This window comes from Ranitomeya imitator, chromosome 2 (genome assembly GCF_032444005.1).
Source record: "Ranitomeya imitator isolate aRanImi1 chromosome 2, aRanImi1.pri, whole genome shotgun sequence".
In the NCBI taxonomy this organism is placed as follows: domain Eukaryota; kingdom Metazoa; phylum Chordata; class Amphibia; order Anura; family Dendrobatidae; genus Ranitomeya; species Ranitomeya imitator.
In genome coordinates this window covers 249,513,880-249,539,935 of record NC_091283.1, presented here as the reverse complement: position 1 = coordinate 249,539,935, position 26,056 = coordinate 249,513,880, and the positions used below count along the sequence as shown (strand labels likewise).

At 45.5% G+C, this 26,056-nt stretch overlaps 2 protein-coding genes across 2 annotated transcripts in view; one reads left to right on the top strand and one right to left on the bottom strand.

The window, feature by feature from the left end:
- LOC138662917 (oocyte zinc finger protein XlCOF22-like) overlaps nucleotides 1-12,937 on the top strand; it is a 61,000-nt gene extending 48,063 nt beyond the window's left edge. Inside the window, exon 7 of the mRNA XM_069748918.1 lies at nucleotides 6,582-12,937. Within this exon, the coding sequence (XP_069605019.1) occupies nucleotides 6,582-7,939 (1,358 nt within the window). The 3' untranslated portion in view covers nucleotides 7,940-12,937. The remainder of the gene's footprint in view (nucleotides 1-6,581) is intronic.
- The window catches only part of LOC138662926 (oocyte zinc finger protein XlCOF8.4-like), an 866,299-nt gene that overhangs the window by 736,511 nt on the left and 103,732 nt on the right, over nucleotides 1-26,056 (bottom strand). The window lies entirely within an intron of this gene.

Below are 26,056 nucleotides of genomic sequence, written 5' to 3'. Positions count from 1 at the left end.
GGGACTCTATAGCGACGGGGTCTGTTCCGCAGGACTGGCGCATAGCAAATGTGGTGCCAATATTCAAAAAGGGCTCTAAAAGTGAACCTGGAAATTATAGGCCAGTAAGTCTAACCTCTATTGTTGGTAAAATATTTGAAGGGTTTCTGAGGGATGTTATTCTGGATTATCTCAATGAGAATAACTGTTTAACTCCATATCAACATGGGTTTATGAGAAGTCGCTCCTGTCAAACCAATCTAATCAGTTTTTATGAAGAGGTAAGCTATAGGCTGGACCACGGTGAGTCATTGGACATGGTATATCTCGATTTTTCTAAAGCATTTGATACCGTGCCGCACAAGAGGTTGGTACACAAAATGAGAATGCTTGGTCTGGGGGAAAATGTGTGTAAATGGGTTAGTAACTGGCTTAGTGATAGAAAGCAGAGGGTGGTTATAAATGGTATAGTCTCTAACTGGGTCGCTGTGACCAGTGGGGTACCGCCGGGGTTGGTATTGGGACCTGTTCTCTTCAACATATTCATTAATGATCTGGTAGAAGGTTTACACAGTAAAATATCGATATTTGCAGATGATACAAAACTATGTAAAGCAGTTAATACAAGAGAAGATAGTATTCTGCTACAGATGGATCTGGATAAGTTGGAAACTTGGGCTGAAAGGTGGCAGATGAGGTTTAACAATGATAAATGTAAGGTTATACACATGGGAAGAAGGAATCAATATCACCATTACACACTGAACGGGAAACCACTGGGTAAATCTGACAGGGAGAAGGACTTGGGGATCCTAGTTAATGATAAACTTACCTGGAGCAGCCAGTGTCAGGCAGCAGCTGCCAAGGCAAACAGGATCATGGGGTGCATTAAAAGAGGTCTGGATACACATGATGAGAGCATTATACTGCCTCTGTACAAATCTAGTTAGACCGCACATGGAGTACTGTGTCCAGTTTTGGGCACCGGTGCTCAGGAAGGATATAATGGAACTAGAGAGAGTACAAAGGAGGGCAACAAAATTAATAAAGGGGATGGGAGAACTACAATACCCAGATAGATTAGGGAAATTAGGATTATTTAGTCTAGAAAAAAGACTGAGGGGCGATCTAATATCCATGTATAAGTATATAAGGGGACAATACAAATATCTCGCTGAGGATCTGTTTATACCAAGGAAGGTGACGGGCACAAGGGGGCATTCTTTGCGTCTGGAAGAGAGAAGGTTTTTCCACCAACATAGAAGAGGATTCTTTACTGTTAGGGCAGTGAGAATCTGGAATTGCTTGCCTGAGCAGGTGGTGATGGCGAACTCAGTCGAGGGGTTCAAGAGAGGCCTGGATGTCTTCCTGGAGCAGAACAATATTGTATCATACAATTATTAGGTTCTGTAGAAGGACATAGATCTGGGGATTTATTATGATGGAATATATGCTGAACTGGATGGACAAATGTCTTTTTTCAGCCTTACTAACTATGTTACTATGTTACTTACAGTAAGCAAACTAACAATTACAGACTGATACAGAGGGGCGAGGACCCTGCCCTTGCGGGCTTACATTCTACAGGATGGTGGGGATGGAGACAATAGGTTGAGGGTTGCAGCAGCTCCGGTGTTGGTGAGGCGGTATCTCCGGTAGTGGTGAGGAGGCAGCTGGGTCAGTGCAGGCTGTAGGCTTTCCTGAAGAGGTGGGTTTTCAGGTTCCGTCTGAAGGATCCGAATGTGGTTGATAGTCGGACTTGTTGGGGCACAGAATTCCAGAGGATGAGGGATATTCGCGAGAAGTCTTGGAGGCGGTTATATAAACCCTGACTCACTGGTAAAACACTAGGTTATGACTAAGGGGCATATTTGGCCCTGAAACTCGTAAACCGGTGTCTCAGACCCCTGCTATTTATGCCATTTTTCTATTCTCGGTTGTCCATGCTTTTAATTAATATTTTTGCAATAAAGTTTATTGGACTGCAACCTCTTGGTGCTGGATTTTTTACTACTTGTTAGATTTTCCTGGGATGGCAGCCATGCACAGAGTGGACAGATGAGATGAAAAAATACTTTTTTTATTTACTTAAGAACTTCAATGACCGTTTCCTGATAATCAAGGAAAGTATCTGCATTTCTGGCTTTTTTGTATAACACAAAATAATTATATGTGGCCACCTGAAACAAATAAATGACTAACTTCTTATACTAGATATATGATTTTCTTGATACCTGGTATGGCTTGCAGAACCTGATCTAGAAGGTCCGCACCCCCCATATACTTGTTGTAGTCAATGACAGACACAGGTTTTGAAGTAGTGGATCCCTGTTGGTCTGCAGTGGCCCTTGTGGTATCTGTGTGGATCGAGCTCAGGATAAAAATATATTTTTTATCCTTGTGCTTGGGGGCAAGCATCTCTCCATTGCGTAAAGCCCCTGACTGGCCCTTTCGGAACTTTTCATTGACCAATGATTGTGGAAACCCCTGACTGTTTTTGCAAATGGTCCCACAAGCCCCCATGTTATGTTCAACCAGACTTTTAAAATAGGCATATGCTGGTGTAGTAGTTGTCAACATACAGATCGTAGCCTTTATGTAATAATGGAGTTATCAGCTGCCCCAAATTTTTTCCAGATATCCCCAGATAAGGAGGGCATCCTGGTGGGTTTAGTTGGCTATCTTTCCCCTCATAAATGCAAAAAGCTGATGTGTATCCGGTTGAAGTCTCGCACATTTTATAGAGCTTTATTCTGAAACTTGCCCTCTTAGAAGGAATAAATTGCTTGAGCTGCAGTCTTCCTTTGAATTTTACAAGGGACTCATCAATGGAAATGTTTTCTGTTGGGGTGTAAAGCTTTAAAGGGAACCTGTCACCCCGATTTTTGAAGATGAGATAAAAATAGCGTTAAATAGGGGCAGAGCTGTGCTTTACATTAGTGTATATTTTGTGCCTTTATTCCCCCCTATGCTGCGGAAATACCTTTGTAAAGTCGCCGTTTTGGGCTGTCACTCACGCTGGTCTGGTCATATGGGCGTTGTGACATCCCTGTTTCTCCCCCAGTTCTTGCTCATCTTTCCGTTGGTGGCGTAGTGGTTTGCGCATGCCAAGCTGCCCAATCCACTGGGCAGCTGAAGAAAAAGAGCGCGATCTGCGCTATAGTATGGATTAGCGCTGGCGGCGGCCATCCTCCGGAGGCTGCGCCTGCGCAGATGGTAGTGCTCAGCTTCCCGGGCTTCCGGTAAAATGGCCTCGGGATGCCGCACGTGCGCAGATGGAGATCGCGGCGGCCGTTTTCCTGAAGCCAGTTGGGGATTTCCCTGGAATGATTTCCTCAGGGGCTGCCAGTTCGGGTCGGATGAGGGTTTGTTCAGCCCCGGTGTACTTGAGGCCTGTAGCAACATGGCCTCCCACCGTGACGTGCTGTACGTTGTCACACACCCTCCCAACCACACCACCCACCAAAAGAACTGCTGCATTAGGCCCTGGGGCCTTGGCTGGGAGGTTCTTCTGCTTGTCAGGACAGTAGGTACTGATATGACCAGGCCGCTTGCAGTGGTAACAGTGGCGAGGTTCGGTGGTAGGTCTGGTGTTGGCCACGGGGACAGGACCTCTGGTGTGTTGGCTGGCAGGGGTACTGGCGTTGGTTGCAGGCTTACCCCCTCTCCAGCTGGTGGTGACTGGCTTCCGCACTTCCGATCTACAGTTGGCCTCATAGGCATCGGCAATCTGCGCTGCTTTCGTCACGTCTTTGGGTTCTCTGTCCATCACGAACTGTCGCACCTCAGCTGGGCAAAGATGGAAGAACTGGTCTTTGATCATCAGGTCTCGCAGCTGTGCAAAGGTGGTCACTGACAGTCCGTGGGTCCCCAGTCCATGCACCACATCACTGTAACTGTCGTGTGGGCCACGTTGGAGGGTCCAGAACTTTCTACGGTACACCTCGGGTGTAAGCTGGTACTTTGCTATCAGGGCCTGCTTGATGGCCTCATGGTCACCATCTTGTTCTTGAGGGAGGGCAGCAAACGCCTCCAGAGCTTTGCCTCTCAGCCCTGGTGTCAGGTATCTGGCCCATTCATCTGTAGGCAGCCGGTACTGTCTGCAGGCTTTCTCAAAGGCCCACAGAAACGTGTCCAAATCCCCGTCCTACTCCATAACAGGGAAGTGATCGGGCCGGGGCTTAGGTATCTGAGCGCTGCTGGGCTCACGGCTCTGGGCGGTGGAGGGCATCCCCCCTGCCGGAGCATCTCCAGTTCATGTTCTCGCTGGGCTTGGCGCTCGGCTCTCTCAGCCTCCCGCTCGGCTCGCTGGGCCTCTCGCTCGGCTCGGGCCTTGGCCTCCTGCCGGTATTGCTGGATCAGCTGCCGACGTCCCTCATGGTCGTCAGTAGGGAATTCTTTCAAGGCCGCCTGCAGGTGGGGGTCCAATTCACCCTGGTTGCTAATCGGTCCCATATTCAGTAGTTGGACCTCTGCTGCACCACCTCTGCTCGTGCTGGCTTCTGCGGCCACTGGGATCTGAGAGTGGTGTAGAGCGGCTTCCCATTGCACCAGATCTGCGACCAGTTGGGCTTTGTTTTTGCCTGCAAAGTCCATGTGCTGTGACTTGCATAAGGCAATAAGGGTGTCTCTGGTCTGCTGCTCATAAAAGGTTTCTCCCAGCACAACCATGGTTGCCAAATAAAAGATAGGACAGAAAAACAAAGAGAAAGGGAGGGGATAATTACCAGTACACAATTGTCTCAAGACTAATAAACTGAGTTCGTTCTCCAAACTTATTTGCGCAGAGTCCTCGCAAGAACTTTCTGCAAGTTGTTAGTTAGAGGAATGAATGCTCAAACCAAAACACTAATGCTCTAATATCCCACCGCTGCCACCAATTTGTCACTATTCACACCGTGACCGTCACCCCTACATCCCGAATCGGGGTGACTTTAGGCCAACAGACGGCTATCACATGTGCAGGGGGGCTTATCTTAGTTATCCCTCCACTCCACAATGTGATGAAAAATCACACAAGGCTATTGACCTCTTAGTTTACAGCAGGGGCTTATTTTAGGTATCCCACTGCTCTTCAATATACCACGAACTGCAGGGATTTATGTATATCCCGCTTACAGTTCCCCTTGAAACTTGCAGCTCTCTGGCGCCCCCCTTACTCTCAGGTCAGATTAGGTACTGCACCCTGGGTAATTAGTCGCCAGAAAGGCTGCCTGCTATGTACTGGCTATTGGGCACACTGCAGCGACGCGATTAACTACTCCTGCACGGGCAGGAGCAATAATTATCAACGCCGCAGTCGCTACGACAACACCCAAAAGCCTGCACACGGTAAGCTGCCACCAGCTTCGATTAAATGGGTCCGAAGCTAACCCAAAACAGTAGCGTAATTCCCTTCAGGAGACAGGGTACGTTTTAGAACAGGAGAACGAATCTAGTATATTAAATATTATACTCCATAAATGATTTTAAGGCAGTGTTTATCGAAAAATATTGCAAGGATGTTACAAAAGAGACAATTGCAAATATGTACAAGGTAATTATAAAATAATCAGGGGTTAAATGAGAAGTAACACTTACATGTGCTCAGTTCATATCAGTTCAGGCAACCAGGCTAGTGGGCTTCCATCTGTCCCAATGAATTAGGACTGGTTAGGTACAGCCCTTCAGGTCAAACTCACATGGCTTCCAGCAGACAGACTCACTGCTGGAATCTGGCCAGAAATCTTATAGCTGCAGCCTGTGACATCACAGAAAGGGGTTGGAGTACTTTGTCCCTCCTACCTCCTCAGTCTTAGTAATTCAACTTAAAATTTGTCTAATTTCTATAACTCCGCTCCAGAACATGTCATAGTCATAACAAACCCAGCATTCATCTCGTATTAACGTTGGCATTCTAATGAGATCAAATATGTCCTATGTGTCATGTGTCATTACAGAGAAATCCCTACTTTATTCCCTGATGGAGTTAGAAGCTCATGTTTACCGTGATGGACAGATGCTCCGATGGACTTTAGCAATATCTATCTAAGATTCTCTTGGCCCCAGTCATTGGCCCAATATCTTACAATAATGGAACAAAGGACTCTCATGGATTCTAGAAACTTCTAATCCAGTTTCTGCTAGAGGAAGATTCCAGCCTGGTCATAAATTCCTTTGCTCTCAGAGCTAGAGGCAATAAAATCTCCCCCACACGCACTGAAAAGGAAAGCTAAACACAGAGTGAAGGGGGGGTCGCCGCCCACACTATATGTGCTGGCAGGGAAACAAACTTATATGATATTTCATACAATATCGTGACAATGGACCTTAGTGGGGACTTGTTTTTTGTGAGAAGAGAATTGGTATTATTTTCGCCTACATAACATTGATTGGTTTCTTTTTATTCGATATTTGGGAGGCAGAATGAACAAACGGTTGATCACTACACACTACTTGTTCATCCAACAAGGTTTTCTATTAGACTGTGAACTGTCATTGTCTTGGTAAATAAAGTATTTTTTTACATAGCTTGCCATTTTATAGACCGTTTAAGTAGAAATGTTCAAAAATATAAAACTCAAGAATATCTTTATAAAAAAAAGAATTGTTTTTTATCTTAGATGACTGTACCAGGAGATCAGAGGGACAGCTGACATCTTCAATTTTTAAATCTGATGATCTTGAAATCCTACAAGATACAACTGAAGTGATTGCTTTTACTCCAGATATTCCATCATCCATTCACAGCAAAGATTTGTCATCTGATCCTATTAAACAGGTCCCATCTTCTGATTCATTACTGACTACTAAGGAAAATCAAAGTCACAAAAAAGGCATTAAAAAACAAACTGCTCCTAAAGCAAAGAAGTCATTTTCATGTTCAGAATGTGGCAAATGTTTTAGCAAGAAATCAGAATTGGTTTATCACCATAGAACTCACACAGGAGAGAAGCCTTTTTCCTGTTCAGAATGTGGGAAATGTTTTGCGCGCAAATCACAGCTTGTTATTCACCAGAGAACTCACACAGGGGAGAAGCCATATTCATGTTCAGAATGTGGGAAATGTTTTAAATTCAAACAAACTTGTGATAGCCATCAAAGAACCCACAAAGGGGAGAAGCCTTTTTCCTGTCCAGAATGTGGTAAATGTTTTATCCAGAACTCACATCTTGTTAGCCATCAAAAAACCCACACAGGGGAGAAGCCTTTTTCCTGTTCAGAATGTGGGAAATGTTTTATCCAGAAATCACATCTTGCTAGCCATCAAAGAACCCACACAGGGGAGAAGCTTTTTTGCTGTTCAGAATGTGGAAAATGTTTTAACCATAAATGTAGTCTTGTTAGACACAAAATAACTCACAAGGGGGAGAAGCCTTTTTCTTGTTCAGAATGTGGAAAATGTTTTGCACATAAAAAAGTGCTTGTTAATCACCATAGAACTCACACAGGAGAGAAGCCTTTTTCCTGTTCAGAATGTGGGAAATGTTTTGCGCGTAAATCACTGCTTGTTATTCACCAGAGAACTCACACAGGGGAGAAGCCATATTCATGTTCAGAATGTGGGAAATGTTTTATCCAGAAATCACATCTTGCTAGCCATCAAAGAACCCACACAGGGGAGAAGCTTTTTTCCTGTTCAGAATCTGGAAAATGTTTTAACCATAAATGTAGTCTTGTTACACACAAAATAACTCACACGGGGGAGAAGCCTTTTTCTTGTTCAGAATGTGGAAAATGTTTTGCACATAAAAAAGTGCTTGTTAATCACCAGATAATTCACACGGGGGAGAAGCCTTTTTCCTGTTCAGAATGTGGGAAATGTTTTAACTATAAAAGTAATCTTGTTACACACACAATAACTCACACGGGGGAGAAGCCTTTTTCTTGTTCAGAATGTGGGAAATGTTTTAAATGGAAAGCGCTTCTTGTTAGACATCAGAGCAGTCACTCGGAAGAGAAGCCTTTTTCATTTTCTTAATGTGGGAAATATTTTACTTGGAAATCAACTGTTAATAAACATCAGAGACATCACATAGGGGAATGTTGGAATAGTTTTAACCAGTGATGCGCGAGCACTAAAATGCTCGGGTGCTCGTTGCTCGGGTCGAGCAAATTGGAATTCTCGGGTACTCGATCAGAGCAACCAACCCAATATAAGTCTATGGGAAACCCGAATAATTTTACCTCGACCCCCCTTTTTAAGGCCTAAAAGTGTCTGAAAATGAAAACTCTGCTCAAGTGACCCAGGAACATCATGGGGAATCGCCCCTGGAAGCATTTCTGACTCCTAGGTCACAGCTGTAAGCAATGTTGTCAGAGTTTCACGCCATTTTTACAGGTGCACAAAAAACATACGAAAACTAAACCAAAATGGATTTTGCTGGGAAATATGTTAAAGTACATCCTTTCCAGGGTAATGAGTTGAATATAAGGCAAAATTATTAACCCCAGACCAAAATGTTCCTCCATCACTTGGACTATGTTCACACGCAGAGTTTTTGATGCGTTTTTCAACTGTAACATTGCTTTCAACCAATACAAATGCATTCACTGGGAAATGTCATTGTAAGATTTAACAACCCTAGCTGGCCATGTGGTGTATGACACATAAGGAGACATCTTGTTTCATTTATGAAGGAGGGACTCTTAAAGTCACAAAGCCTATTTTTAGAGGGGCATCAGGCGGCATTAATATTCTTAAAGGGCCATTATTAAACAGTGAGTCTCCTATGCTGTTATTGCCGATGAAGTGAGTGACTGGGCTGCCAAGAATTACAACGCACCCCTTTCACGAGAGGTACAGGAGGGCTTCATTAAAAAATGTTGAATTGAAAGCAAGGCCTGCCCTGCTTTCAAGTCATATGCATCCCAATAAGTCTATGCACCCAGGTACTGGATGGCCACAGGAAAGCCCACTTCACATTATTCAGTTGGTCCTGCCATACCGTTTTCTTATGCATTGAATGCAAGAGCCGCCTTGACCCAAATTTGCACGCACCCCAATCCCCCTTTGGAAGAAACATGGAGGAGGGCCTCATAAAAAAAAAAAAAAGTCCCATTACAAAGGAGCGGGTCTCCTAGACTCGTAATACCCATACACTAAGTGTATGGGCTGACAACCATTTCACCATGGGGGTACATTTTTAAGCACAATTTTTTATGGGGATCATAGACACCCTTGCCAAAAAATTGATTGGCTGTAGCAGCACGGAACACGTTAACCCTGGTGATCTAGTGGCAGTGGATGATGAGATGTGGAGGAAGGCCCTTACACTAAGGCTATGTTCACACGTTGCAGATTTTGCTGCGGATCTGCAGCGGATTGGCTGCTGTCGATTCGCAGCAGTTTTCCATGAGTTTACAGTACCATGTAAACCTATGGAAAACAAAATCTGCAGTGCACATGCTGCTGAAAAAAACGCGTGGAAACGCTGCGTTGTTTATTCCACAGCATGTCAATTCTTTGTGCGGATTCCGCAGCAGTTTACACCTGCTCCATAATAGGAATCCGCACAAAAACTGTCACAATTCCGCAGTAAATCCGCAGTGCGAATTTCCTGCAGATTTACCAAAATCATTGCGGAAAAATCCGCACATCTTTCTGCAACGTGTGCACATACCTTAAGTGTATGGGCTGACAAACATTTCCCCATGGGGTAATTTTTTATTTTTTTTTTACATTCAGCCCAAAATAGTGTTTACTGTTTAGAGCTAGGGTAACACACAGCAAAAAAGGTGAATGGAAGCCTGAAAGACACTTTGTAGACCAAAGATACATGAGGCGTGTCACGGAGATACCACACTGTAAAATATGTGGCCTGTGTTTTTATTTTAGCCCCAAAATAGTGTATAGAAATCAGGTCAAAGGCAGCAAACACAGTGGAATGTAGCTCTGAAATGCCACAATTTGTAGGCCACAGATTCATCTGGCGTTTGAGATACCAGATTCATTAATATGTGGCCAATATATTTTTTACTGCTAAATAGTTTTTATAGCTAGGGTAACACACCACAAAAAAAGGAGAATGGAAGCCTCAAAAGCACACTTTGTAGCCCACCGATAGATGAGGCGTGTCACGGAACTACTGTACCACACTGTAGTATATGTTGTTTTTTTGTTTTTTACCAAAATAGTGTATAGACCTAGGGTATTAGACAGACCAAAAATTGGAATGTATGCATGAAAAACAACTATTTTTAGACCACACATAGAACGGGCATCGGACGTAGGTAACAGACTGTTTCAATATGTGGCCTGTATATTTTTAAAACCACAAAATACTGTATACACCAAGGGTAGCAGACCAAAAACTGGAATGTATGCCTGAAAAGCCAAGATTTGCAGACCACAGATAGACTAGACATGTGACTGAAATAACAGAGTGTTTCAATACGTGGCCTGCATTTTTCACAATTTTAAAAACATACTGTATACACCAAGAGTAGCAAACTAAAAACTGTAATGTGTGCCTGAAAAGCCAAGATTTGAAGACCACAGATAGACCAGACTTGTGACTGAGATAAGACTGTTTCAATATGTGGGCTGTATTTTTTACAATTTTAAAAACAAGAAAATTTGGTGGAGCAGCTTAGCATACATTTTTTGTAAAATAACGTATCAACTAAATACCCTGTTTTTTTCCATCTTTTGACAAGCACTTGCTTATTACTGTGATTTTTTTTTACAACAGAGTATTTTTGGCCTCACTGTGCTCTTTTGTGTCTTCAAGTTTCTTGGTGGTGTGTGAACATGTTCCTACAGACTTGTTCAATGTGCAAGTAGCCCATGTGTTTCTGGTCCGTATGTCTGCAAAGCAAGGATTTGGACACCACAGATACACCGTGCAATCAGGGCATTACTGCCCTGAGTAGCGTATGGGGCCCGGTGGGCAGAGGGGGCCCTGTCTCATCTGCTCACCAGGCCCCTACCCGCAGCCGCAGGCTAAACCGGGCCCTTAGGGTACTGGCTGAGCACGGAACCCAAGCCCACTTATCATTTATGAGTGGGAAAAAAAGACTCGAGGTGAAAGGTTTACGCCCATCCTGACGTCACTGCCGCTTATTGGGTGCCTGTACTTGACTCTGTTTGGCGGCAAAAGAGAGCGGAGTCTTCCTGTTTATGTGGCTACTGTGAGGAAAGAACGGGCCACAGGGACGAAGGACGGGTCCATGCACAGTGGGGGGATGCGGGATGTGGGAAATGCAGGATGGGGGAGCCGCTAGTGTGGACGGCTGATAGAGCAGGGCCGTGCCTACCGCAGAATATACGAGGTCGGTCACCAGGTCGGAAGTGGCCTGTGTCAGAGCGCATGTCTCATTTCCGCTGGGCATGCTACCTCTGTGTTATTACTCCCTGGTCCCAAAGACATGGGCCTCTGTAGATAGTGCTGATGGTCATCATGGTCTTACAAGGGGGTGTGTCCAAGTAATATTCTGAGGGTGTGCCTTTTGACTGTGCCGCATTATTACAATGTGAGCCACGCCCTTTTGTATTTTTAGCTCTATATAAAAGGTCCTTGTGTGGGAAAAGGGCAGAACGCTGGACATGGGCATAATACTGGACACTGGGGCAGAACGCTGAACACATTGGAGCAGAATGGAGACAGGGCAGGATGGAAGACATGGCATGACTGGAGAAACTGGGGGCATGACTGGAGACAGATGGGGCAGAATGGAGACACGAGGCAGGATTGCAGACATGGCATGATTGGAGACGGGGCAGAATGGAGATACGGGCATGATTGGAGACACTGGGGGCAGGATTGGCGACAGATGGGGCAGGATGGGGAGATCATATGGGGCAGAATGAATACTCATGAGGGCAGGATGGGAGAACATATGGCTGAAGCCAGGAATGAGACACACGGGGGCCAGGATGGGGAATATTATTACCATAGGGGCTAAATAAAGGATATTATTACTGCAGTGACGTATTTATTTTATTTTTTGAGTATACTGTTTTAAATAGGGGGGCAGGCCTGTTACTGTGTAAAGCAGTGTTCCCCAACTCCGGTCCTCAAGAGCCACCAACAGGTCATGTTGTCAGGATTTCCTTAGTATTGCACAGGTGACTCAATTCTTGCCTGTCCAGGTAATGCAATTATCACTTGTGCAATAAGTAGGAAATCCTGAAAACATGACCTGATGGTGGCTCTTGAGGACCGGAGTTGGGGAACACTGGTGTAAAGTGATACTATGTCGCCTTTTTTTCTTCATGTGGTGTAATGTAGGAGTTGGGAAAAATAAGTAATGTGTTCTGCAAGCGGAGCTCGAGATAACTTATTTCCTGCAGAGATGAGCCCTGGCTGGAAGAAGTGATGGCGGTCTGTGCTGGATGAAAGATGAAAAACAAAGATGAAGGACTTCACCTAGAGACGTCACTGGTGAGTCAGTGTGTTACCTATACACTGACACTATACACTGTATACTATATACAGCGCTCCTGTGTATAATATCACCAGTGATCACTGGATTACCTATACACTATATACAGAGCTCCTGTGTATAATGTCACCAGTGATCACTGGATTACCTGTACACAGACACTGCATACTAAGTACAGATCTCCTGCGTATAATGGCACTGATGGTGATAGTAGTGTTTTTTTTTTTTTATTACTGATCAGTATTGGAGTATTCAGTATTTTCCTCATAGTTTGTAAGCTTGCGAGCAGGGCCCTCATTCCTCTTTGTATCTATTTTGAACTGTGATTTCTGTTATGCTGTAATGTATATTGTCTGTACAAGTCCCCTCTATAATTTGTAAAGCGCTGCGGAATATGTTGGCGCTATATAAATAATTATAATTCAGTCAATATGTGGTGGTAATATGTGGTCTGGTCATGGTGTTGTATTTCCTTGTATTTGATATTATTTGATCACTGTGGTAATATGTGGTCTGGACATGGTGTGGTATTTGTCCCTTTGGATGTGATATTGGTCATTTTAAAGATTGAAAAATAAATCAAAATATACCTAAATTGTATTACTTATTTTAACAAATATTTAATAGGTTAGCTGTCATGATTCCAATGGCAGGGAATCACAAAAGGACAAGCACCAACGAGCTCTAGGGTGATGGAACCTGAGCTGACCGCGACCCTAAACCTGAACACACAAATAACAATAGCCGGGGAACGTGCCTACGTTGATCCTAGACGTCTCGCACCAGCCGAAGATCTAACTTCCCCTATTAGAAGAAACACAGACCTCTCTTGCCTCCAGAGAAATACCCCACAGAAATAGCAGCCCCCCACATATAATGACGGTGAAATGAGAGGAAGGCACATACACAGTATGAAAACAGATTCAGCAAAATGAGGCCCGCTAAAACTAGATAGCAGAGGATACAAAAGTAAACTGCGTGGTCAGCAAAAAACCCTTCAAAAAACCATCCTGTAATTACTTGAACTCATGTTCCAACTCATGGAACATGAGGAGCAATTACAGCCCACTAAAGCAACCAGCAGCAGAGAGACAATTATATGCAAGCTGGACAAGACAAAAATAAAGCAAAACGTGGAACAAGAAAATCAAAACTTAGCTTGTCCTGAAGATTACTGAAGCCAGAAGCTGAGGTAACAAAACACTCTGATAACCTTGATAGCCGGCGGGGAAATGACAAGAAAGCCCGGTTAAATAGGAAACGCCCAAATCCTAATAGAACAGGTGGACACCAGAGACAGCAGAACACAAATCACCCAGTACCATCAGTAACCACCAGAGGGAGCCCAAAAACAGAACTCACAACAGTACCCCCCCCTTGAGGAGGGGTCACCGAACCCTCACGAGAACCAAAAGGGCGACCAGGATGAGCCCTTTGAAAAGCGCGGACCAAATCATCAGCATGAACATCAGAGGCAACCACCCAAGAATTATCCTCCTGACCATAACCCTTCCACTTGACCAAATATTGGAGTTTCCGTCTGGAAACACGAGAATCCAAGATCTTCTCCACAACATACTCCAATTCTCCCTCCACCAGCACCGGAGCAGGAGGCTCAAGCGAAGGAACAACAGGTACCTCATACCTCCGCAACAACGACCGATGGAACACATTATGAATAGCAAACGATGCCGGGAGATCCAAACGAAACGACACAGGGTTAAGAATTTCCAAGATCCTATAAGGACCGATGAACCGAGGCTTGAACTTAGGAGAAGAGACCTTCATAGGAACAAAACGAGAAGACAACCACACCAAGTCCCCAACACGAAGTCGAGGACCCACGCGGCGACGGCGATTAGCAAACTGCTGAGCCTTCTCCTGGGACAACTTCAAATTGTCCACCACATGACTCCAAATCCGATGCAACCCATCCACCACCATGTCCACTCCAGGATAATCAGAAGGCTCCACCTGACCAGAGGAAAAACGAGGATGAAACCCCGAATTACAAAAGAAAGGAGAAACCAAGGTAGCAGAACTAGCCCGATTATTAAGGGCAAACTCGGCCAGCGGCAAAAAGGTAACCCAGTCATCCTGATCAGCAGAAACAAAACACCTCAAATAAGTTTCCAAGGTCTGATTAGTACGCTCCGTCTGGCCATTCGTCTGAGGATGGAATGCAGACGAAAAGGACAAATCAATGCCCATCTTAGCACAGAACGTCCGCCAAAATCTAGACACAAACTGGGATCCCCTGTCAGAAACGATGTTCTCCGGAATCCCATGCAAACGAACCACGTTCTGGAAAAACAGAGGGACCAACTCAGAGGAGGAAGGCAACTTAGGCAAGGGTACAAGATGAACCATTTTAGAAAAGCGGTCACACACAACCCAGATGACAGACATTTTTTGAAAGACAGGGAGATCCGAAATAAAGTCCATGGAAATGTGCGTCCAAGGCCTCTTCGGGATAGGCAAATGTGACAACAATCCACTGGCTCGAGAACAGCAAGGCTTAGCCTGAGCACAAACCTCACAAGACTGCACAAAAGAACGCACATCCCTCGACAAGGAAGGCCACCAAAAAGACCTGGCCACCAAGTCTCTAGTACCAAATATTCCAGGATGACCTGCCAACGCAGAAGAATGGACCTCGGAGATGACTCTACTGGTCCAACTATCCGGAACAAACAGTCTCTCAGGCGGACAACGATCAGGTTTACCCGCCTGAAACTCCTGCAAAGCACGTCGCAAGTCTGGGAAGACGGCCGACAAAATCACCCCATCCCTAAGGATACCAGTGGGCTCAGAATTTCCAGAGGAGTCAGGCACAAACCTCCTAGAAAGAGCATCCGCCTTCACATTCTTTGAACCTGGCAGGTATGAAACCACAAAATTGAAACGAGAGAAAAACAGTGACCAACGAGCCTGTCTAGGATTCAGACGCCTGGCAGACTCAAGGTAAATCAGATTTTTGTGATCAGTCAAGACCACCACACGATGTCTAGCACCCTCCAGCCAATGACGCCACTCCTCAAATGCCCACTTCATGGCCAAAAGTTCCCGATTACCCACATCATAATTCCGCTCAGCGGGCGAAAATTTTCTAGAAAAGAACGCACATGGCTTCATCACCGAGCAATCGGAGCTTCTCTGTGACAAAACCGCCCCCGCTCCAATCTCGGAAGCATCAACCTCAACTTGGAAAGGAAGCGAAACAGGCTGACGCAACACAGGAGCAGAAGAAAACTGGCGTTTAAGTTCCCGAAAGGCCTCCACAGCCGCAGGAGACCAATCAGCAACATCAGCACCCTTCTTAGTCAAATCCGTCAAAGGCTTAACAACACTAGAAAAATTAGTTATAAAACGACAATAGAAATTAGCAAAGCCTAAGAACTTCTGCAGACTCTTAAGAGATGCAGGCTGCGTCCAGTCACAAATAGCCCGAACCTTGACGGGATCCATCTCAATAGTAGAAGGGGAAAAAATATACCCCAAGAAAGAAATCTTCTGGACTCCAAAGAGACACTTTGAGCCTTTTACAAACAAGGAATTAGCCCGCAGGACCTGAAACACCTTCCTGACCTGCTGAACGTGAGACTCCCAGTCATCAGAAAAAACCAAAATATCATCCAAATACACAATCATAAATTTATCCAGATATTCACGGAAAATATTGTGCATAAAGGACTGGAAGACTGAAGGAGCATTAGAAAGTCCGAAAGGCATTGCCAAATACTCAAAATGGCCCTCAGGCGTATTAAATGCGGTTTTCCACTCATCACCTTGCTTTATTCGTATAAGATTATACGCACCCCGAAGATCAATCTTAGTGAACCATTTAGCCCCCTTAATGCGAGCAAACCAATCAGTCAACAAAGGCAAAGGATACTGATATTTTACGGTAATCTTATTCAAAAGACGATAATCTATACAAGGCCTCAAGGACCCATCTTTTTTGGCCACGAAAAATAAACCTGCTCCCAAAGGGGACGAAGATGGACGGATATGTCCCCTTTCCAAGGACTCCTTAACATAATCCCGCATAGCAGTATGCTCTGGCACTGACAGATTGAACAAACGACCTTTAGGAAATTTACTACCAGGAATTAAATCTATAGCACAATCGCAATCCCTGTGAGGAGGAAGCGAACTGAGCTTAGGCTCCTCAAAAACATCCCGATAATCAGACAAAAATACAGGAACCTCAGAAGGAGTAGATGAAGCGATAGAAATCGGAGGTGCATCATCATGAACCCCCTGACATCCCCAGCTTAACACAGACATTGTTTTCCAGTCAAGGACTGGATTATGAGTTTGTAACCATGGCAGACCAAGTACTAGAACATCATGTAAATTATACAATACCAGGAAGCGAATCACCTCCTGATGAACGGGAGTCATACGCATGGTCACTTGTGTCCAGTACTGAGGTTTATTCATAGCTAAAGGTGTAGAGTCAATTCCCTTCAAAGGAATAGGGACTTCCAGAGGCTCAAGACTAAACCCACATCGCTTGGCAAATGACCAATCCATAAGACTCAGGGCAGCGCCTGAATCTACATAGGCATCGACGGAAATGGATGATACTGAGCAAATCAGAGTCACAGACAGAATGAACTTAGACTGTAACGTACTAATGGCAACAGATTTATCAACCTTTTTTGTGCGTTTAGAGCATGCTGATATAACATGAGCTGAATCACCACAATAAAAGCACAACCCATTTTTCCGCCTATAGTTTTGCCGTTCACTTCTAGACTGAACTCTATCACATTGCATTGTCTCAAGTGCCTGTTCAGAAGACACCGCCAAATGGTGCACAGGTTTGCGCTCCCGTAAACGCCGATCAATCTGAATAGCCATAGTCATAGACTCATTCAGACCCGTAGGCGCAGGGAACCCCACCATAACATCTTTAATGGCCTCAGAAAGGCCATCTCTGAACTTTGCAGCCAGGGCGCACTCATTCCACTGAGTAAGCACTGACCATTTCCGAAATTTTTGACAATATATTTCTGCTTCATCTTGCCCCTGAGAGAGAGCTAATAAAGCTTTTTCAGCCTGAATCTCCTGGTTAGGTTCCTCATAGAGCAAACCCAATGCCAGAAAAAACGCATCAACATTAAGCAACGCAGGATCCCCTGGTGCCAATGCAAATGCCCAATTTTGAGGGTCACCCCGCAGGAAAGATATAATAATCTTAACCTGCTGAGCAGGGTCTCCAGAAGAGCGAGATTTCAAAGAAAGGAACAGCTTGCAATTGTTCCTAAAATTCAGAAAACTAGATCTATCTCCAGCAAAGAACTCTGGAATAGGAATTCTAGGTTCAGACATAGGAACATGTACAACAAAATCTTGTATATTTTGAACCTTAGCAGCAAGATTATTCAAGCTGGAAGCTAAACTCTGGACGTCCATGATAAACAGCTAAGGTCAGAGCCATTCAGGGATTAAGAGGAGGAAAAAAAAAATCAGCCTGGCTGCAATTAAGGCTAGGCAGCAACCTCAGAGGAGAGAGAAAAAAAAAAAAAAAACTTCCTCAGACTACTTTTCCTCCTACTTCAGCCCAAACATTTTGGCCGGCTATACTGTCATGATTCCAATGGCAGGGAATCACAAAAGGACAAGCACCAACGAGCTCTAGGGTGATGGAACCTGAGCTGACCGCGACCCTAAACCTGAACACACAAATAACAATAGCCGGGGAACGTGCCTACGTTGATCCTAGACGTCTCGCACCAGCCGAAGATCTAACTTCCCCTATTAGAAGAAACAGACCTCTCTTGCCTCCAGAGAAATACCCCACAGAAATAGCAGCCCCCCACATATAATGACGGTGAAATGAGAGGAAGGCACATACACAGTATGAAAACAGATTCAGCAAAATGAGGCCCGCTAAAACTAGATAGCAGAGGATACAAAAGTAAACTGCGCGGTCAGCAAAAAACCCTTCAAAAAACCATCCTGTAATTACTTGAACTCATGTTCCAACTCATGGAACATGAGGAGCAATTACAGCCCACTAAAGCAACCAGCAGCAAAGAGACAATTATATGCAAGCTGGACAAGACAAAAATGAAGCAAAACGTGGAACAAGAAAATCAAAACTTAGCTTGTCCTGAAGATTACTGAAGCCAGAAGCTGAGGTAACAAAACACTCTGATAACCTTGATAGCCGGCGGGGAAATGACAAGAAAGCCCGGTTAAATAGGAAACTCCCAAATCCTAATAGAACAGGTGGACACCAGAGACAGCAGAACACAAATCACCCAGTACCATCAGTAACCACCAGAGGGAGCCCAAAAACAGAACTCACAACAGTTAGCGTAGAGTAGGGCCCGGCCAAAAGTGTCTACCGTGTCAATTTTGGCGGCTTAAAAAAATCTTTTGGCCATAACAAAACCTGCCGGCTGTATGTGTGATCTGGTGATGGGAACTGGTTAATGTGTGATAGGTGAGAAGTGGAGTTTTTCCAAGAGAGCGGTGGGACTGTGGACAGTTCGATGGGTGGAGCCTGGGCAAAGTCTCAAGGGGGTCCCAAAAATTTTGCCAGTATGGGGCCCCGAAATTTCTAGTGGCAGCCCTGCGTGCATCTGATGGAGATGATAGATTGATCAAAATCTGGCCTTGATTTTTTTGGGATGACTCAAATTGTGTCAATAAGTAGGCTATGACACTAAAATAAAAAATTTGGAGTAATAAAATTGTACAATATTTAGCGCAATGATATGCGACGCGTGTGGTGTACAAATCACTGTGCTAAATATAAGAACTGTAGCTAAAGATTTTTTTGACAGCTAAAGATTTTTTGGTCACCAAAATGTTGCCAAAAATGTTGTAAGACACTCCCCAAAAAACTATAGTAAGGCCAGAATTTTATGCCCACTCACATCTGATGCCTGGGACAAAAACAACCTTTTTAAATTGTTCAATTTTAATGCTCTTGTATTAAAACTTCCTGACTGTATCCTGCAGTGTGACCAAGCAAATAAATGTAGGGTTGAGCGACTTTTACTTTTTTAGGATCGAGTCGGGTTTCACGAAACCCGACTATCTCAAAAGTCGAGTTGAGTGAAATCGGCCAATCATCGCGAAAAGTCGGGGATCGACCGAAACACGAAACTCAATGCAAGTCAGTGGGGAAGCATAGTCTGCAGTGAGTGGAGGCCAGGAAACCACCTACAGTGCCCATTTTAATGGCACAAACATCCATTCTTGTTACTGAAGCTTGTCAATCTTAATTTACCTTATAATAATAGTTAGGCATTGGAAATTGGGGGTCATTTGGCTAAAGTTGTAGGGGGTAAGGCTGGTTCAAGTATTTAGTGGGCCCAGGAAATCTGGACCATGTCACGCAGTGGAGCAGGGAGAGGTAAGTATTACAACTTTGCAAGTGCTGTGATCCTGATCAAGCAGGGGGGGCCCACTCGTTTGCATTGGCACTGGCACAGGGCCCCTCAAAGTACGGCGGTGTGTTTGCACAGTGGGGGCGCCTCCAACCGGCAGCGACACTTTTGCGTACTATGAGGGGCCCTGTGCGAGTGACGTCGCCAATGAGTATTCCCCCCCCAACCTGATGAAGGAACCTGCACTTTCATCTGCACCTTCCTCTTTGTCCCCGTGTAAGGTGGTGTGGTATGCGGGAAGGGGAACCTGACTTTCAGCAGGGTCACATTCTGGCTGTGTAGCGTGCAAGGGGAATGTAGTGGTCTGGGTCAATGTACCAGCAGACTCATCTAGCATTGGCTGGGCAATGGGCAGGATGAGGAGGAACCACAGATATAGGCCCAAATAATAAAGTGGGCTAAAAGCATTTCAAAATTGGTAACAGGACTAACCAGGCGGCATTGCTTTGTTCAGTGGAGGACAACTGTAATGAGAGGCTGACACAGTGAGTAGGCCCAAATCAGTAAGTAGGCTAAATGCAGTTCAAAATTGGTAACAGTAGTAAACAGGCGGCACTGCTTTGTTCAGTGGAGAACAGCAAGGAGCGGCAGACACCGTTAGTAGGGCCAACAAAACTAGTAGGCCAAATGCAGTGTTATATTAAAAACTATTTAACGAGAGCCTGAAGATTGAAGCTCAGGAAAGGCAACCTGGAAAACACCTTGGAGCGGCAGACACCGTTAGTAGAACTCAACCAAACTTGTAGCCCCAATGCAGTTGTTAGATTAAAATTGGCTGAAAACCTGACAATTGCAGCTCAGCTTTTTTAAGAGGAGGACAGCTGTATTGAGTGGCGCAGACAGACACTGGTAGTAGGCCTTACACCACAAAGTTGGCTCAATGCAGTTTAAAAAAGGTTACAGGCGTACACGGGCAGCATTGGTGTGGTCAGCGGAGGACAATTGAAAGGAGGGACCGCAGACAGAGTAACTAGGCCTAAAATAAGAAAAGTAGGCTCTATGCAGGTTTAAATAGGTTCCAGGGGTACACAGGCAGCATTGGTGTGGTCAGCGGAGGAGTATTGGAAGGAAGCACCGCAGACAGACTAACTAGGCCTAAAATAAGAAAAGTAGTCTCTATGCAGGTTTAAATAGGTTCCAGGGGTACACAGGCAGCATTGGTGTTGTCAGCAGAGGATTATTGGAAGGAGGGACCGCAGACAGAGTAACTAGGCCTAAAATAAGAAAAGTAGGCTCTGTGCAGGTTTAAATAGGTTCCAGGGGTACACAGGCAGCATTGGTGTGGTCAGCGGAGGACAATTTGAAGGAGTGTCTGACACAGTTAGTACTCCAAAATAATAAATAGATGTTAATGTCTAAAATAAATAAACAGGTGGAATACTTAGGTACAGGGGTGGGCTCCTTTGCTGACTTTCAGACATTGGTATTTGGCGTAAAGTATTTACTGGTGTAAATGTAGGACAGGGCCCCTGAATATTTTAACTAGCATCATACAAATTGGCATTGCCAGTGCCATTGAAGAATTTAACCGCATAGACTAAACAGTAGTGGAGCAGTGAGAGATAATTTTGCAAGTGGTAGAGCACTGTTTGAGCTGGGGGGGAACACTCGTGGCCGGCGGTACTGGCCCAGGGCCCCTCATGTTACAACGGTGTGTCTGACGTTGGGTGCGCACCACCACCGCCGGAGGCACTTCACTGTACTATGAGGGACCCTGTGCCAGTGCCGTTGCCCAAAAGTGGGCACACCCACCTCTTCAGACAAACGGCACTCTCACGGGTGCTTGCGCCAAGTGGTGACCACGGCCCCGTGGGGGGACTCAGCCCATTTAGGGAGGTGTAAACATGTTTTATGCTGGAAATTAAGAGATTGGAACAGTCAGTGAGACCAGTCCAAAAGCAAGACCTTTTTACAGGAAAGCTAGGTGTCAGCTGGGAAAGGTGGGGCAAAATAATTAGAAATCCATGAGTGGTTCATTTTAATGAAGGTTAGATCATCAACATTTTGGGTAGCCAGATGAGTCCTTTTTTCGGTCAGTATTGAACCAGCAGCACTAAATACTCTTTCTGATAGCACACTAGCTGCTGGGCAAGCAAGCTCCTGCATTGCATATTCGGCCAATTCAGGCCAGGTGGCTATTTTGGATGCCCAGTAATCAAATGGGAATGACGGGTGAGGGAGAACATCGATAAGGGAGGAAAAATAGTTAGTAAACATACTGGACAAATGTTGTCTCCTGTCACTTTGAATTGATGCTGCAGTACCTGTCCTGTCTGCGGTCATTGCGAAATCACTCCACAACCTGGTCAGAAAACCCCTCTGTCCAACGCCACTTCTGATTTGTGCAACTCTAACACCTCTGCCCTGTTGCCCCCTGCAGCTTGTGTGAGAACCATCACCGCCGCTGTGTGCTGGGAATGCCTGAATCAAACGGTCTACAAGAGTTGCTTGTTTGGTTGCCAATATTTGTTCAAGGTTCTCATGTGGCATGATATTTTGCAATTTCCCTTTATAGTGTGGATCCAGGAGGCAGGCCAACCAGTAATAGTCATCGGTCATCATTTTTATAATGCGGGGGTCCCTTTTTAGGATACGCAAGGCATAATCCGCCATGTGGGCCAATGTTCCAGGTGTCAATTCAATGCTTGTGCTGGGTTGAGGAGCACTTTCTGGCAAAACAACGTCACTTGTCTCCATAAAAAACCCTTACCCTGGCCTTGAAACGCCACCAGTTTCTATTGCCCCCTGAAAAGCTTCCTCATCTAAAAAATATTCATCCCCATCATCCTCGTCCTCCTCCTCTTCGCCCACCACCTCGTCCAGTAGACTTCCCTGACCAGACAATGGCTGACTTATCAAGGCTTCCCTCGTCCTCGGCTGCAGATGCCTGCTCCTTTATGTGCGTCAAACTTTGCCTCAGCAGACGCATTAGGGGATGCTCATGCTTATTATGGCGTCGTCTGCACTAACCAGGCGTGTGCATTCCTCAAAACACTGAAGGACTTGACACAGGTCTTGTAGCTTCGACCACTGCACACCTGACAACTCCATGTCTGCCATCCAACTGCCTGCCCGTGTATGTAACAAAAGAAACAAGACCCGCACCTACTACCAAAGTAAAGGATGGTGCAGTAAGTATAAGGTAAGTGCCAATAGCAGCAGAAAATCATATAGAGACAAAGCACTAATCAATACCCAGTATAAAATTCCAAGATTTATTTGAATAAATTAAAAGTAGCAAAACAAAAAAATACAAAGGGATGTGACAAGGTAAGCCAGAAAAGTGTGGCACCACAGCCAGAGACAGGTACATTCATGTTTTGTACCATATTTGTGTACACCTGAATGTACCTGTCTCTGGCTGTGGTGCCACACTTTTCTGGCTTACCTTGTCACATCCCTTTGTGTTTATTTTTTTGTTTTGCTACTTTTAATTTATTCAAATAAATCTTGGAATTTTATACTGGGTATTGATTAGTGCTTTTTCTCTATATGATTTTCTGCCCGTGTATGTGTATCCTCCCACAAATACATAACAGCACGCCTCTGTTCACACAGCCTCTGAAGCATGTGCAGTGTGGAGTTCCACCTTGTTGCAACGTCGATGATTAGGCGATGCTGGGAAAGCTTCAAAGATCGCTGATGGTTCTGCATACGGCTGGAGTGTACGGGCGAACGGCGGATGTGCGAGCAAAGTCTGCGCACCTTCAGGAGCAGGTCGGGTAACCCCGGATAACTTTTCAGGAAACACTGCACCACCAGGTTCAAGGTGTGAGCCAGGCAAGGAATGTGTTTCAGTTGTGAAAGGGCTATGGCAGCCATAAAATTCCTTCCATTATCACTCACTACCTTGCCTGCCTCAAGATGTACACTGCCCAGCCATGACTGAGTTTCTTGCTGCAAGAACTCAGACAGAACTTCCGCAGTGTGTCTGTTGTCGCCCAAACACTTCATTGCCAACACAGCCTGCTGACGCTTGCCACTAGCTGTTCCATAATGGGACACCTCGTGTGCAACAGTGGCAGCTGCAGATGGAGTGGTCGTGCGACTGCGGTCTGTGGACGAGCTCTCGCTTCTGCTGGAGGACGAGGGGGAGGAGGGGGGGCGAACGCCTACAGCCAACTGTTTCCTAGACCGTGGGCTAGGCAGAACTGTCCCAATATGCCTGTCCCCTGTGGACCCTGCATCCACCACATTAACTCACTGTGCCGTGAGGGACACGTAACGACCCTGGCCATGCCTACTGGTCCATGCATCTGTTGTCAGGTGCACCTTTCTACTCACAGATTTCCTGAGTGCATGGACAATGTGGTCTTTTACATGCTGGTGGAGGGCTGGGATGGCTTTTCTCGAAAAGTGTCGACTGGGTAGCTCGTAGCGTGGTTCAGCGTAGTCCATCAGGGCTTTGAAAGCTTTGCTTTCAACTAACCGGTAGGGCATCATCTCTAACGAGATTAGTCTAGCAATGTGGGCGTTCAAACCCTGTGTACGCGGATGAGAGGATGAGTACTTCCTTTTCCTAACGAGAGTCTCTTGCAGGGTGAGCTGGACTGGAGAGCTGCATAGGGTGGAACTAGCGGAGGTGCCGGTGGACATGGCAGACTGAGAGAGGGTTGGTGATGGTATTCTTGCTGTTGGCCTACATACAGTGTTTCCTACCATGAACCTGGTGATTCCCTGACTGCTTTGGCCTTGCGACGAAACCTCCACATTTGCTGCAGGTGGTGTGGTAAACGGTGGGCTTACAGTGAGGGAAGGAATGTAGCGTTGCTGACTAGCTTCATTGGGAGAGGGTGCAGCAACGTTACGGGACGTTTGGTAGTTAGTCCAGGCTTGCAAGTGCATGGTGTTAAATGTCTACGCATGCAACTTGTATTTAGATTTTTAACATTCTGGCCTCTGCTGAAGGTCCTTGAGCATTTCTTACAGATGAGTTTGCACTGATCATTTGTTTAAAAAAGTGCCAGACTGCACTCTTCCTACTATCGGATACCTTTTCAGGCATTGCACACTGAGCTACTTTAACCGGATAGCCACGCTGTCCTCCATCTGTTTTTGGTTTTGACACATGTTTTTGGGCAGATACGGGCCTGCCAGATGGAAGCTGTTGCGATGTTGATGCCTGCTGCGGCTCCTCCTCCTCCGCTTCAGAGCTACTGCCGGCGGCACCCTGTTCCCCCAATGGCTGCCAATCGGGGTCAACAACTGGGTCATCCTTCACCTCCTCTTCTATGTCCTGTGCACCTTCCTCTGTGTCACCGTGTAAGCCGGTGCTATAGCGTTCGGGACGGGGCACCATAGTCTCATCAGGGTCAGATTCTGGATAAGTACACTACGAGGGCAATGTTGTGATCTGAGTCAATGGAACAGCATAATAATGTGGCTGTGCATCTGTGCACTCCATGTCCGATTCATCTTGTAATGGGCATGGCCTGTTAACAATTTCCCTTTCTAACCCAGGCACGGTATGTGTAAAGAGCTCCATGGAGTAACTCGTTGTGTTGCCTGACGCATCCTTCTCTGTTGTTCTGGGTGAAGGACACAAGGAAGCGACTTGTTCCTGATCGGGAGCATCCACTGACGACGCACTGCTTTTAAATTTTGCACTTTCTGAAGAGGAGGCGAAAGAGCTAGAGACAGAGTCAGCAAGGAAAGCAAAAACTTGTTCCTGCTGCTCCTGCTTTAAAAGACTCCCAGAAAAGCGAGCGTTCGAGGCCTTGTGTAGCCAGACGATGACGCTGGCTCAACAACTCGAGACTTAGGTGCTATATTGCTTTTCCCACGACCACCTGATGCTCCACCACCACTACCATCGTTACCAGCTGGCAATGGCCGACCACGGCCACGACCTCTTCCACCAGACTTTCTCATTCTTGGAAAAATGTGACCAAACTAACAAACGTTATATGGTACTGTAAAACCAGTTAGAAGGTGTACATAAACTTGCTGTGAGTTTAAATCTCCCTTTATAGGTGTGTGAGACAGCAGGAAAAAATCAGGCCCACTGTATTACACTACAGGTTGAGTGGCAGAAAGCAGAGGCGTAGCTAGAGCTTTTGCCGCCCGGGGCTGTTCCCGAGTTTGGCGCCCCCCCCAGCTCAATACACACAAAGGTTACCAAAAATGGTTTTCCTGTTTTGTAGAACTTAAACTGGGCCTAATGGTGTCACCCCCACATGCCACACCTGTGACTTAATACCACCACACCATGACCAGGCCACATAGTGACCGAATAATACTACATACAAGGGACAAATACCACCGCACCATTTCCAGACCACATATTACCACCACATAGT